Source organism: Grammomys surdaster, unplaced genomic scaffold (assembly GCF_004785775.1).
Source record: "Grammomys surdaster isolate TR1022 unplaced genomic scaffold, NIH_TR_1.0 211, whole genome shotgun sequence".
Lineage (NCBI taxonomy): Eukaryota > Metazoa > Chordata > Mammalia > Rodentia > Muridae > Grammomys > Grammomys surdaster.
The window spans coordinates 9506597-9519665 of record NW_021604656.1 but is presented as its reverse complement, the minus strand read 5'-3'; the positions used below and the strand labels follow the sequence as shown (position 1 = coordinate 9519665).

Sequence of the window (13069 nt, the reverse complement as noted above, 5' to 3'; positions counted from 1 at the left end):
ATGTCTAACTGTGAGCACAGGTATGCCTGCTTGTGGATGCTTAAAATCTGACACCGACATTGGATATATTCCTCAACTTCTCCTTTTGTACTTTTTGAGACAGGGCCTCTCACTAAACCTGAGGTTCACTGGTTCTGCTAGATGAACTGGCCGGCAAACGCCAGGGATCTTGCTGTCTCTAACTCCCCAGGGCTGAAATTACAGGCATTCGCCTGCTGTCTCACTCAGCTTCCACTTGAGTGTTAGGGATCCTGATTCAGGTCCTCAGGATTACACAGCGAACACTTTACCGAGTGTCTCACCCCATCTCAGGTATACAGAGGAATTCTCTGACAGGCTGATTGCCATCTGATGGACGGATCAATAATTACAAGTTGAGTATCATAAGTCACAAGTGTTTTAGACTTTGGAATATTTGATGAACTCATCAACAAAGATTTGCTCGAGTGAAAAATCCAAAATAACACTCTGAGCAGCTTGTCCATCATCAAATAGTTGGGATTCCTGAACACACCAGATTTCTCATGTTCAGGCCAGCGAAGTTCAGTCACAGTCATACTATTGGCTCACGCACGGATTGCTAGGGCGGCATCTGTGGCACCGCAGGTGAGTTCACCTCTGACTTTAGCGGTATCTGTTATCTGTTAAGTCCTCTACAGGGAGCACACACCTTCTGCACCTACTGTGCAGGTGTACCTGCATGTGTATACATGTCTAACTGTGAGTACAGGTGTGCCTGCATGTGTATAAACCTGAACCCTAGTCCTGGTGCTTGAGTGCCCAACACTTTACTGACTGAGCCATTTCTCCAAAACCTTTACAGGTTTTCTCCTGTAAAGCAGCAGCCTTAACTCCATCTCTCTCCCAGAAACACACACTTCGGCTGCTCCCTGCAAACCACAGAAGAAAGGAGGGATGAGCTATATAGGGAGGAGGGAGGAGCTGTATAGGGAGGGAGGAGCTGTATAGGGAGGAGGGAGGAGCTGAGTATTGGAGGAGGGATTAGCTATACATGGGGGAGGGGTGACCTGAACACGGGAGAGGGGAGAGCTGAACATGGGGAAGAGATGAGCTGTACAGGGGGGAGGGATGGGCTGTACAGAGGAGCCAATGCAACACAGACTCTCCCAAAGGATGATGGTATCAGAACTGAGCCGACATCAACACTGATGGATTCTCCACTTCTCCCCAGCAGAGCTCGCCGCTTTTTTTTTTCCTTCCATTATTTCTTAAATGGTACAAACCCTGCCTCCTGTGCCACTGGGCCACAGACAGGCCTCTGGGTTGCTAAGCAGATAGGGGGAAGCACAGAGGAAACTCCAACCCTCCTCAGGATGGGACAGCAGAAAGGCACTGATTATTCTTTCCGACTGGAAAATCCTGCACTGCAGGCCGAGCATGAGAGATTGTCAAGATGTCTAAAACAGGCTGGACAATTTTATACTAAAAGGGAAAGACACGGCCAGGTTTGTGGTGCATGCCTTTAATCCTACCACTCAGGAGACAGAGGTATGCAGTTTGAGTTCATCCTGATCTACAAAAGTGAGTTCCAGGCCAGCTAGGAATACACGGTGAGACACTGTGTTAAATTTAAAAAGAGAGAAAAAAAAAGTTAAGGTGGGTTTTGGAGAAATGGCTCAGTCAGTAAAGTGTTGGCCACTCAAGCACCAGGACAAGGGTTCAGTTCCCAGCACCCAGCCAGGCATGGTAGTGGACACTTATAAAACTAGTTTGGGGGGGGGGGGTAAACGGTGGAGGGGAGGAAAAGTAGAGACATAAATAAATCCTATGCCAGCTAGCCAGAAGCTCCTAAAGAATGAACTGGGGCTTCCACAAGCAAGCACACATCCACATAAACACACACACACACAGAGGCATGCATGCGCGCACATGAACATACATACCCCAAAAACCTAAAGCAAGAGGTGGGTTGAGGGTGTGGCTCAGTGGAATAGCCCAAGGCCTTGGGTTCATTCTGTTACCCCAAATAAATAAATAAATACATACATACATACATAAATACATAAATAAATAGTGGAAAAATAACAGAAATACTCAGCCATTTGGAAACCTGTTCAATCTGGCAAGTGAAACATAGAGACTACGAGTGACCCTCTCCCAAAACGATCAGGACCCTGGGTGTTTAGGATTGCTTTTTTTCTTTTTCTGGTTGCTATTGGTTTTTTTTTTCTTCTTTTCAGAATTTAAAAGACTTACCTATACACAAACAGCTCAGTGAAGAAACTCTAAACATAAAATTCACCTGTTCCATTTATGCCTTCCCCAAACAGTTTGAGGTAATGGGATGGTGCACGAATGAGGTACACACAAGGGTGTGAGCTCGCCCAAGCTTTTGCGGAGGTCAGAGGAGGACACTGGTTGTCTGTTCCATCAGTGTTTCTCACTCAGTTGGAACTAAGCTCAGAGCCAGCAAGCCCCGAGATCCTCTCCCTCTCCCTCTGCCCAGCATTGGGGTTGCAGGACCTTTTGTTATTTCCTAAGAAAGACGAAAGTAACTCAGGGAAGGTTATTATTATATTGTTATCTAAACCATATTAATAGGAGGACAGAAAATCAAATGCTAACTTTCTTTCGTCCATCCTCTCCTAATTCCTCCACTTAAAGGAATCCACTTAGAATATCCAGAAAGGGACATGAAGACTTGTTACTAATAATACACAGCTATGGAAACCCCCTTCGAGGTCAAGGGAAGATGCACTTTACTCTGCTGAGATATTCCAGAAAATCAAAGCAAGTTAATCGATGTCACCTTCCCAATAAAATCCCAAATGATCACACACTAGGTTTGAGCTACAATGACCATGAAATGAAAAACTTCGTCATTAGACGGACCCAGAGGATGAAGACCAGAGTCTTTCACACTACCGTTCTAAGAAGCTAAGCTATAACCTAAGAGTTTTGTCAAGTTTACAAAATACTAAACGATTAACTTGGGGACTTGACTACACACAGGTCATGACAGTACGTACAGGTGTGCTGGTGTCGCTGGAAACTTCAGAGAACAATTCACAAGGAAACGGTAGGATGGTTGGAGCATCCTTAGACCTGAGGGAGCACTCTGTTCAGAACCAGAATAGGTATGGCCGGCTTTGCCAGGCTTCTATAGAATGGAAACAGTAGCAGTTTGAATCTGAAACATCCCGCACAGACTTTAGAACTTTTAGGAGGTGGGGTCTAACTGAAGGAAGTACGTCACGAGGGGTGGGGCTTCAGAGGCTACACATAGCCTAACCTGTAGCTGCACCTAGACCTCCGCTTCCTATCCAGAGCTACCTGAAGGAGGCTGCTGGGCTTTCCCACTGTGGTACATTCACAGTCCCTGACGTGGGAGGTGGGGAGGTGAAACCATGAACCAAAAAACCCTTCCGTGTTTTCGCCAAGCATTCTGTCCCAGGAAGACCAAGATAATGCATGCATTCAACTATCTTCTACATTGTGTCAGCTGGGGTGCAGAGCACGAAGTGGCCAAGATACAGCTTTCAAATTCCAACTTGCAACTTGATTTGGCTCTGGGGGTTGGGGGGTTGAAAATCACCACAGCCTAAGCGTTATAAATAATAGGTCAAGCCTGGGCCAGGCCCTCAGATGATCTCAGTCACCTTCTAACCAGCTGTCTTGGGAAAGCTACTCTGACTAAACACCAAAGAGAAGGGAGATGCTGACCACCAGGCTTCTCCCGGGCAACAATCCCTGCGGCCTCAGGTTGCCTGATGGTAAGGGAATCCATCCACCTCCTGTCAGCACATGCTTTCTTTTCTCTCATGATCAGAAATGCATTTCTACAGCATCATGCTTAGGTTGGATACACACAACAATTGGCTCAGAATTAAGGATACATTTCCATGCTGAGTCAGTCATGCTAAGTCAGCTTGACTTAGTCTGCCTGCACCCCAACCCCACACACATACCATCTGAGGAGACAGCCTGCAGTAAATTTTGTGTCTCTCCACCCAGTCATTCCCCAGTCTCCCCACAGGACCTGGAGGGAAATAGTCCATGCCTTCAGGGACTGACAAGTTCTTGGAAGCAGGGGAACATGGAGCAAGAGATAATAAGTGTCCTCTCAACTACTGAAATGTACTGAGCTCTCCCTCAGCATCCCGGTTCTCTCAGTTTCCCTGGGGCATGTCTACACAACTGATCCGTCAGGTTCCCAGAAGCAAGATAAGACACATGTCCAGAGTGGAAGAGCATGCGCACAACCCAGGAAGTCAGCTCTAAACCCTGACCACTACTGGCTCGGCTACTGGCCACCCTGTGCCTAAGTTCATGCCCAGGGCCAGAACACAAACCTTCCATCACCAAATTGGCCTCCCTAATAAATACCACCAGCCTCGTGCCTGCCTTTCCATTACCCTCTCACAACTTCTTACTTTCAATTAAAACGCCTATGGATTTTATGCCAAATGGGGCAGGCAATAAATCTGAATTACAAGCTTCTAACCGCCATCAGAGCCGATGTGAAATATTTAATGCTCCACTCCATTTGTTGTCCTTAAAACTGATCTCCCCTTTGGAAATCTGGGCAGCTATGCTTCCTTGAGGTTGGGTGGCAGAGAATGCACATGAGAAGGTTTCATTTCCATGAGCTGAAGGTTTGATATCTTCAGTGTCTGTCTTCATCATGGTCCCCACTTACTGAAGGTCCATATCTCCCAAGGACCCAATCAGTCGATCGCCACACATTTGCTGAACACCTACTAAGCGTCATCCATCTAATTCAGCACCATGAATGAGAACATGATGAGAAAGCCTAAGGTTGTCGCTACCTGGGAGATCAAGTAGGCTATTACTGTGCAGGGTGGCACCTGCCATAATACAGAAAACGGGTTATTAAATTAACAACATTAGGCAATGACTATGTGTCATAAACCCAGGGCCATTGTCTCGAATTCACCCAAGACCATATAATTGTAGATGTCCAAAACAGTGTACCAAGGCATTAACAGCTACAACTACCGTCTACGCCTTAAGTCCACTCTCTTCTGCTGCCCTGGTAGCTCTGATACATTGGCCTTGTGTCTTCAGCACACCACACAGCCTGTAGAGAAAGAACCACAGGGACACTGGACCACAGAACATACCCAGAAGGAACTCCCAAGCAAGCTGTAAGCTGCAAGGATCATAACGAACAGTAATATAAAAAAACCCAGGGAGCTGACCCTGCAGACAAATCATCATCTATCTGGCTTCTGGAATCAGAGTGGCCTCAGAGATGCCTCACTGCTGTGAGGTGTTTGTTGTACAGTCCAGGGGGTTGGAAGTTCAAATCCCAGCACTCATACAAGCAGATATCTCACACACTCCTACAATTCACTCCTCTCTGAAGAGAAGAGTGGGGGAAGGAAAACAGTTGATGATTGCTTGATGACTGCTAGCCTACCTAAGAAAATGTGAGCCCCAGGTTGAAGGAAAGAGCCTGCTTTAAAGGACTAGGTAGAGACTGAAAAAGAAAGGCATTCCAGACTCTACACATGTGCACATGTGAACACACCTTCACGTACACACACATTCTCACAGTCACACACAAATAACTCTTTTGAAAGTTATCAGAGTTACTAAGGAAGAGGGCTACTATAAGACCAAGTAAGATCAGATCATGAAACAGAAGACAGGGCCAGTCCCTCAGCAAAGCAGTAGTCAAGAAGGAACCCAGAAAACTTACAGGACAAGCTCAGTGATGGCCAAGAGTTTAACCAGGGCCAGTGTAGGCAAGCCAGCAGCAGCAAACAGCTGCCCAAAGTCCCAGCTAAGAAAAGATGCCAGGGTACACTGGGCTATTAAAACAACCTACACATAACAGTACTGAAAGGTGCTCTCATTAGAACTCCTCTTGGGGAGCACGGTATACCATGGAAGGAGCACTGTGTTCAGCCTCTCAGGAGAGGGCAAGAAATGCTAGACAGCCTCCTTGAGTTAGCACTGAAAGACTCCAAAATCTTCTAAAGAAAATGCACACCCCTGTCCCCACCCCCCACTTCTGCTTGGAGGACAGAGCTCTAGCCCAGAGCTGCAGTAATCTGAATCAAAGAAGCCAAAAAGACAGCCTGCTTACAGAAAAGGTCTCCACCAGGAAGGACCCTTGTCACACAGCAGGCCTCCTCAAACTGGTAAACAGATGAGAATTCCTAAGACATCCATGGAGCCATCAGCCTGTCTCAGACGCTTACCCATCCAGGTCAGTCCTACAGATAATCTGTTCTGGTTTAGACCTTATAAACTGTCTCCACCCCTTAAATGACTTGGTTTTCACAGGTTCTATGAATTAAGTACTGGGTTTATCAGTTCTGACCAGGGAGGTCAAAAAGCCACCAAAATGCAAAGTTAGGTTTTGGTGTAGCTTATCTGTCTGGTAGTTGATCTCATCTGTCACTCCCAGACAAAAACCACGGAAGTTTTAAAGTTCTTAGCAGTCAACAAGAAGTTCTACATTCTGGGGCAATAACAGGCATTCAAAAGCAGCACCCGCCCAGTTTTTCCAAATTAAATAACAATAGTGTGTTCTACTTCCTTAAAACTCATCCCTTCTCTTCCAGATAAGGATTTCCTGGGTCCACTTAACGTGATGAACAGCTATACTTAAGGATCACTAAAGAAACATAGGTGGGGCTAGAGAAACAGCTCAGTGGTTGAGGGCTTGCTACTCTTCTAGAGGACACAAGTTCAATACTCAGCACTCATACCAGGTTTCTCATAACTGCCTACAAGAAGGATCCAATACCCTCTTCTCGGTTCTACAGGCACCTGCACTTATGTGGCAGACACATAGGCTCATAAACATGCTAAACACAGTTTTAAACTGAATACTAGTCCACTTAAAGCTCTTCTTAGCAGTTCAGAGCTCAGAGCTTAGCATCACCCTATGTGACGGTTTGACTATACTCGGCCCAGGGAGTGGCACTATTAGACAGTGTGGCCTGTTGGAGTGGGTGTGTAACGGTGGGTGTGGGCTATAAGACCCTCACCCTAGCTGCCTAGAGGTCAGTCATCCACTAGCAGCCTTCATATGAAGATGTAGAACTGTCAGCTCCTCCTGCACCATGCCTGCCTGGATGCTGTCATGTTCTCATTTTGATGATAGTGGACCGAACCTCTGAACCTGTAAGCCAGTCCCAATTAAATGTTGTCCTTATAAAAGTTGCCTTGGTCATGGTGTCTGTTCACAGTAGTAAAACCCTAACAAAGATACCCTGCATTCAGGTGACATACCTAGTTCTCTACCTGTGAACCCTTCCCTCCACCCGCAGTCTTCCAGAGACATATGACACCACGTGTGTCACATCTTCTCTGCCTGTGCACCTCATATCAAAGCTTTTTTGGCAGAAGTGATGGTATTCAAGGCAGGATAAAACCACAGGTTGTGGAAGATCCTTAGAAAAAGCCAACCACGTGCTTCATCTTTTGGCAAAAACAAGAGCAGCTATCACAATAGATGTGTGTTTTCATTCTTAAAAATTCCAACTCCCGGTTGCTCTAGAGCACCTCTTAAAAATTCCTAGGTCACATGAATTATTAAATAAACAACTCGTCAATTAGTCTTTCTCGGAGAATAGTTATACACAGAATAGTAGACAAGAGCCAAAATCAGAGGAAACATTAGTGACAAATGAGCAAACCGCCGTCCTTGTCATCACAACCACGAAACAAAGATCAAAAATCCACTCGCTAACTGCATGGACGCCCCACCCCCTCCCCCATTCTTTTAGCCCACGAAAGGATTTTAAGAGAAACAAAGTCAATGAATTTTATTCATAAAACAATCATCTCATCTAATTTTTCCCCATCCCTTTTTGCAAGATAATTTATAGAACTTGTTAACCTTACAGGAATGGTATCAAAACCTTTTTTCCCCACCCCTTTTATTTTCTAAACCCCATACACATTCATCTTCTGTAAAACACAGGAGGAAGAGTGGCTGAATTCCATTTAAGCCAAGTATTTCAACTGCACACTCTCAACCTCAGTCTTCACCATATCCATGACACGTGATCTTTCAGAACCCTGCCTTTTATTTACTTACTAAGATTTTCGATAAGAGTATCGTCTTCCTCTGCACAGGCTCCACAGATGCCTCAAGGCTACAGTGAACTTACACATAAACACCCTGTATAGTAGTAACTCTTTAGACCTCTTTCTTTCCTGGGCTATCTGAATTATTTTAAAGTTTTGGTCAGACATCTTTCAAAATCCTATTAGGTAATAGAGGGTGTTGGTCTTTTCTCCCCCTTTTAATTTCCTTTCCATGAAGAAAAAAAAGAAGCTTGGTATGAAGGGGGGAGGGGTTATATGGAAAAATACAAATCTCAATACACACTCTGTGTGAGTAATTGCAACTATGTTTGTTTATAAGCCCGTTTGCCTACTTCTGTCACAATGCCAATACACAAATTCCACAAGACAAATTTTAGATCTAGGTAAGAACACTGGGCTCTCTGCTCGCATAAAGCAGAGATCAATACACTTGGTGGGCTAATGGAAAGGGATACCCAGCAGTCATCAAGGGCTCACAAGTGAAATCTTCTTTGTGCACCTAGACACTAACACACTCTGCTCAGCATTGCATCCCCCACAGCGTGTTGGTACGCTCTGGATCTAGGCAGCCGCCATAAACGACTCCGAAGCCACCACTACCAAGCTGGGAATTAAATTCCTGGTTGGAAGAAGTTTCAAAATCCAAGGCCAACATCTGGCAAGTTCCACGCCTGTCTAACCAATCCTGGCTGCTGTTGCACTGAAAATTCAGCACAAGTGTCCATTAATTAACTTGTACTCTGCTTAAATCACACATGGGCGGTCCCTCCAGTTGCAGTTAGACTCTTTGCGTTTGCCTCATTGTCTCAGAAGGGTGAAGGCTGACAGGAGTTAGTAGTGCACACAATGAAGTCTGTTCTTATCCAGGGGTTCTGACCATACCCTGTGCACAGTAACTGCATTGTAGGCTGCCTCTCCACCCCTCGGATCAGGCAGTTTATTCCTCATCCCCGGCCTTAGCTGGCTAGACACCAGTTCCTCTGCCATCCGCACATCTCAGAGAAGAGCCAGCCAGGGGGATGCCTGGTTTAAGCAGCATCTGTTTACCGCGCACAGCCCCCCAACACACACACCGCGCGCTTCCGCCACCCCTTCCTGGTACCTGCCCAGCTCCTCGCCGGTGTCGTAGTAGTCGTCCACGTTTTCCTGCCTGAACACAGTCATGATAGACTGTCACGCCTCACCAAAGCCCAGGCCACTCCGGCTCCGCGGCCCGAACCATCCCCACCGCTGCCTCGATGCTGTGGGCCCCTCATGCACCAACCCGCAGACCTCTGAAAGACATGGGGAGAAGAATGAAACGGTAAACCCCCCAAAAATCGGGGTCCCCGGGGCTCGACCCCGATCTCGAGGCCTCCTGCGGGCAGGGGCCATGCGCCCTTTGTTAAGTCTGGGCTGGGGGACCCCCACACCCCGCATTGCCGCGCCCCAGCCCCGTGCCTGCGGTCCCCGGGCTCCTGCCTCCGCCTCCGGACGACATGGGGACAGCTCAGGGAAGGGACACAAAGCGCCCGGCCCGGCCACCTGTTCCCCCGCCCGGCGCCCGGCCGGCCTCCCACTCCTCCACTGCCTGCGGCGGTCACTCACCCGGCCCCGCAACTCTCGTTCCCTGTGCCCTGAGCCCCGCGGCGGGTCCCGGTCCCGGGCAGCTCCGAGCGGCCTCTGCTCCTTGCTTCGGGCGCAGCTCGGCCCCGCGGGGACGCAGCCACCACCTCCTCCGCGCCTCCTCCTCCGCTGCGCTCGCGGCTCCTCCCGGTCCGCGCTCCCGCCCCGCCGCGCGCACCCCGCACACACCCACTCGCCCGCACCGAGCGCGCGCCCCACCTGTGACTCGGCGCCCGGCTGCCCTCTGCCGCCCGCTTCGAAGAAGCCGGAGGCTTTCGTCTCCCCCAGAGTGTGAACCCAGGGATCCGTGTGGGACAGACGACGTGCTCCGCACAGGGAAAACCACAAAAGAAAATACAGCCGGTTTCAAACAGAAATCAATAAAGTCCTGCCCCGGAGACGCCCACGCCCTGATGGAAACGATAGCAAACAAATAGCTTATAAATGAGGTCGCTCTGTTCTTCTGTGTTGACAACAAAAACCCAGGGAGGACAGCAGGGACCTCATCAGAGGGGGCGTCTCCCGCCGGTTGTTTTGAGCTGAGATGCTCAAGATCCAGGAAGGAAAAGGTTGAGATATCAGAGGCCCGACAAAGCTTGGGAGTTCTGTCAGTACTGTGGTTGCTCAATTGAAACACAGCAGTCCGGCTTGAGCTGTGTTAAGCGTACAATACACACCAGACACTGTTTAAGACAATGTGTAAATAAGAATGAAAATCGCCGTAGACGTGTCTTCATATTAGGTACATGTCCAAATGATGGTGCTTTGGATCTATCATCTATCGGGTTAAATAAAACATTATTAAAATAGTTACAGTATCTTTATGTTTTGTTTGTTTGTTTTACTGTCAAAACAGTATTCATTTGCCTTGCATTGGATTACTGAGAACTGGCCAGTCCATGCAGACACCCTGGATCCACCCGTGAAACCAGTATCCATTCAGCCATTTTTCATTAGGTCTCTCCCCGTGCTCCTGGCTTAATTAGGTTTCTAAAGGGGATTCTATCCTGCTGCCTAGAATTGCCGAAGTTTATTCGTGAACTCGGCAAAGAGTTCATATCCACACCACTGCTCAAACTCTCTATTCAACAGATATTTTTCAACTCTGGAGGCTTGAGCCTAAAAGAACAAAGCAAAGCAAAAGAATGTTCCTCTGGCCATGTATCAGATCTTAATCTTAAATACGTCCCCAACTAGGAGTGGTAGCACAGACCTGTAATTCCAGCACCTGGGTGAAGGAGGCAGGAAGATCAGGAGCTTAAGGCCAGCCTCAGCTACAGAGCAAGTTGGAGTCGAGGCTGGAGTACATGTCTCCAAGCAAACACAAACAGAAAAAAAGGTATTCCAACCAGCCCAAGGAAAGAGCCCAGCGGGCATGATAAAAGAATGAGATTAGAAGGTACCACTGACCTAAGTGCTTGGACCGAGAATCAATACAAAAAGATCTTGAGAATTGACAAATACAATAAAAATAATAACAGCAACCAAAACCAACAACAACAACAACAAAAACCAAATAAATAAAAAGGTAATTCACTTGGGAAGCATGCAAATGAATATATCTGTTGGAAAAAAATGAAAAACACGGTGTAACTTATTTTCCAAGGGGCCACTAAGCGGATTGGATCTACTTGGGGCCGTTAGGGCTGGTCAGAAGACATTTTTCTGGTGTCACGAAGAAGCAGCATGGAATTTAGAGTTATAAATTTTCATCTAATATTCATGAGGCCATCTACCAGCTGAATGAGCTTGGAGGAATCACTCAATCAGATCTGCACGGATTCAGGCAAATCTTTTCGAAAGGTTGATTGTGGTAGTTTAAAACAATGTCTTTAATTCCTTGGCTTTCCTCCAATCCAAAGGAGTTTCGTGCTCCTTCCCATGGAGGTTGGCCTCAACCCTCTAGGGGAGCCACACTGGGTGGTTTTTTCCAATGTTAGCTCCTCCCTCCTTTCCCCTCCCCCCCTCCTTATTCTTTGCTGCTCAGTGAGTTTCTCCTATAACTTCCCTATAAAGTCAGAGATCAGAGGAGGCAAGGAGAAGCCCTAGCCATTGGGCACACTCACCCACCCACCCATCCGACCACCAGATAGTTAACAGCTTGTAGCTCAAGTCCTGTGAGTCGTTATTGTCGGGTGATTTCTTATACAGCACTAGACCACCCTATAAGAAAACCATGAGAAGCCAGAGGAATTAGAAAAAAGCTAAAGGAAACGTAACTTTGAGAACACACCAGGTCAAGGCTGGAGAAATTATTCTCTCAACTGAATCTTTACACAATTAAATAAACTAACTTTTTCCAGTTTATGGATAATTTTCTTAGCCTCAGTTTTATCACCTATATAATGGGGACAAAGTGAGATGGCTTAGCAGGTAAAGGTGCTTGGTATACAAGCCTGGCAAACTGAGTCTGATTCCCCAGAAGCCACAGTGCAAAGACGGAAGTGAATGCAGAAACGTGTCCTCTGAACAACACACACATACACTAATACTGAACAAAATAAAGAAAACAATGCATGTGGGAACAGTAATACATTTTCATCCCCTAAGCGAATCTAAAGAGATAATCTGTGTTTAAGAGCTATGTGCATTATGAAACATATCATAATATTTGGCATTGATTTTGTGTAATGTTCTAAGCCAGACCAACTCCGAGGGACACATCTCGTTCATAGAAGATAAGAACCCCCGTGTTACAAGATTCAAGCAGCAAAGGACGTCCACACAAATGATTGATTATTATACATACTAAGGGCTATGACAATTATGGAGGTCAACTATAAACCACAGTATAGATTTCAGGCTAATATTTCATAGCTTCATTAGTCTGAGTAAAACAACTCGCTATAAAAACCTAAGAGATCTCAGGGATTTATCACATTAAAGAGTCACTTCTTGTTCCCAGGGAGTTGGGAGAGGACTAAACTCCATTCAAGGACCCAGTCACGGACCGTCTAATGGGTTCATTGCATCCTTCCGTGGTCTTTCTCAAATTAGCTGGTGAAAGCAGAGACTGAACAGCAGAATGTACCAGAAGTTTCTTAGATTTGAAGTTAAGGCTTACATTTCTTTTCTTTTTTCCTTTTCTTTTTTTTTATTAGCAAGATGGTATCAGATCAAAGAAAGACACTTTCAGGTGAGTTTTCTTTTTCTCTTTCTTTTTCTTTCTTTCTTTCTTTCTTTCTTTCTTTCTTTCTTTCTTTTTTTTTTTTTTTTGGTTTTGCGAGACAGGGTCTCTCTGTGTAGCCCCGGCTGTCCTGGAACTCGCTCTGTAGACCAGGCTGGCCTCGAACTCAGAAATCCGCCGGCCTCTGCCTCCCAAGTGCTGGGATTAAAGGCGTGCGCCACCACTGCCTGGCTCAGGTGAGTTTTCAACATTATAATTTTGGTCTTAACAAAAACGGATATTCTT

The 13069-nt window shown here is 46.5% G+C and overlaps 1 protein-coding gene across 3 annotated transcripts in view; it reads right to left on the bottom strand.

Annotated features, from left to right (window-relative positions):
* Dapk1 (death associated protein kinase 1) overlaps positions 1-9987 on the bottom strand; it is a 159900-nt gene extending 149913 nt beyond the window's left edge. For 2 of the 3 annotated variants that reach the window (XM_028772011.1, XM_028772014.1), the window contains exons 1-2: positions 9640-9713; positions 9155-9326 (exon numbers count right to left, since the gene is read on the bottom strand). In XM_028772011.1, coding sequence (XP_028627844.1) covers positions 9155-9216 — 62 coding nt within the window. In that variant the 5' untranslated portion in view covers positions 9217-9326; positions 9640-9713. Of the gene's footprint in view, positions 1-9154; positions 9327-9639; positions 9714-9876 lie in introns of those variants that run through there. The other variant, XM_028772013.1, reaches the window with a different exon arrangement.
* Between the last annotated feature and the right edge of the window lie 3082 nt (positions 9988-13069).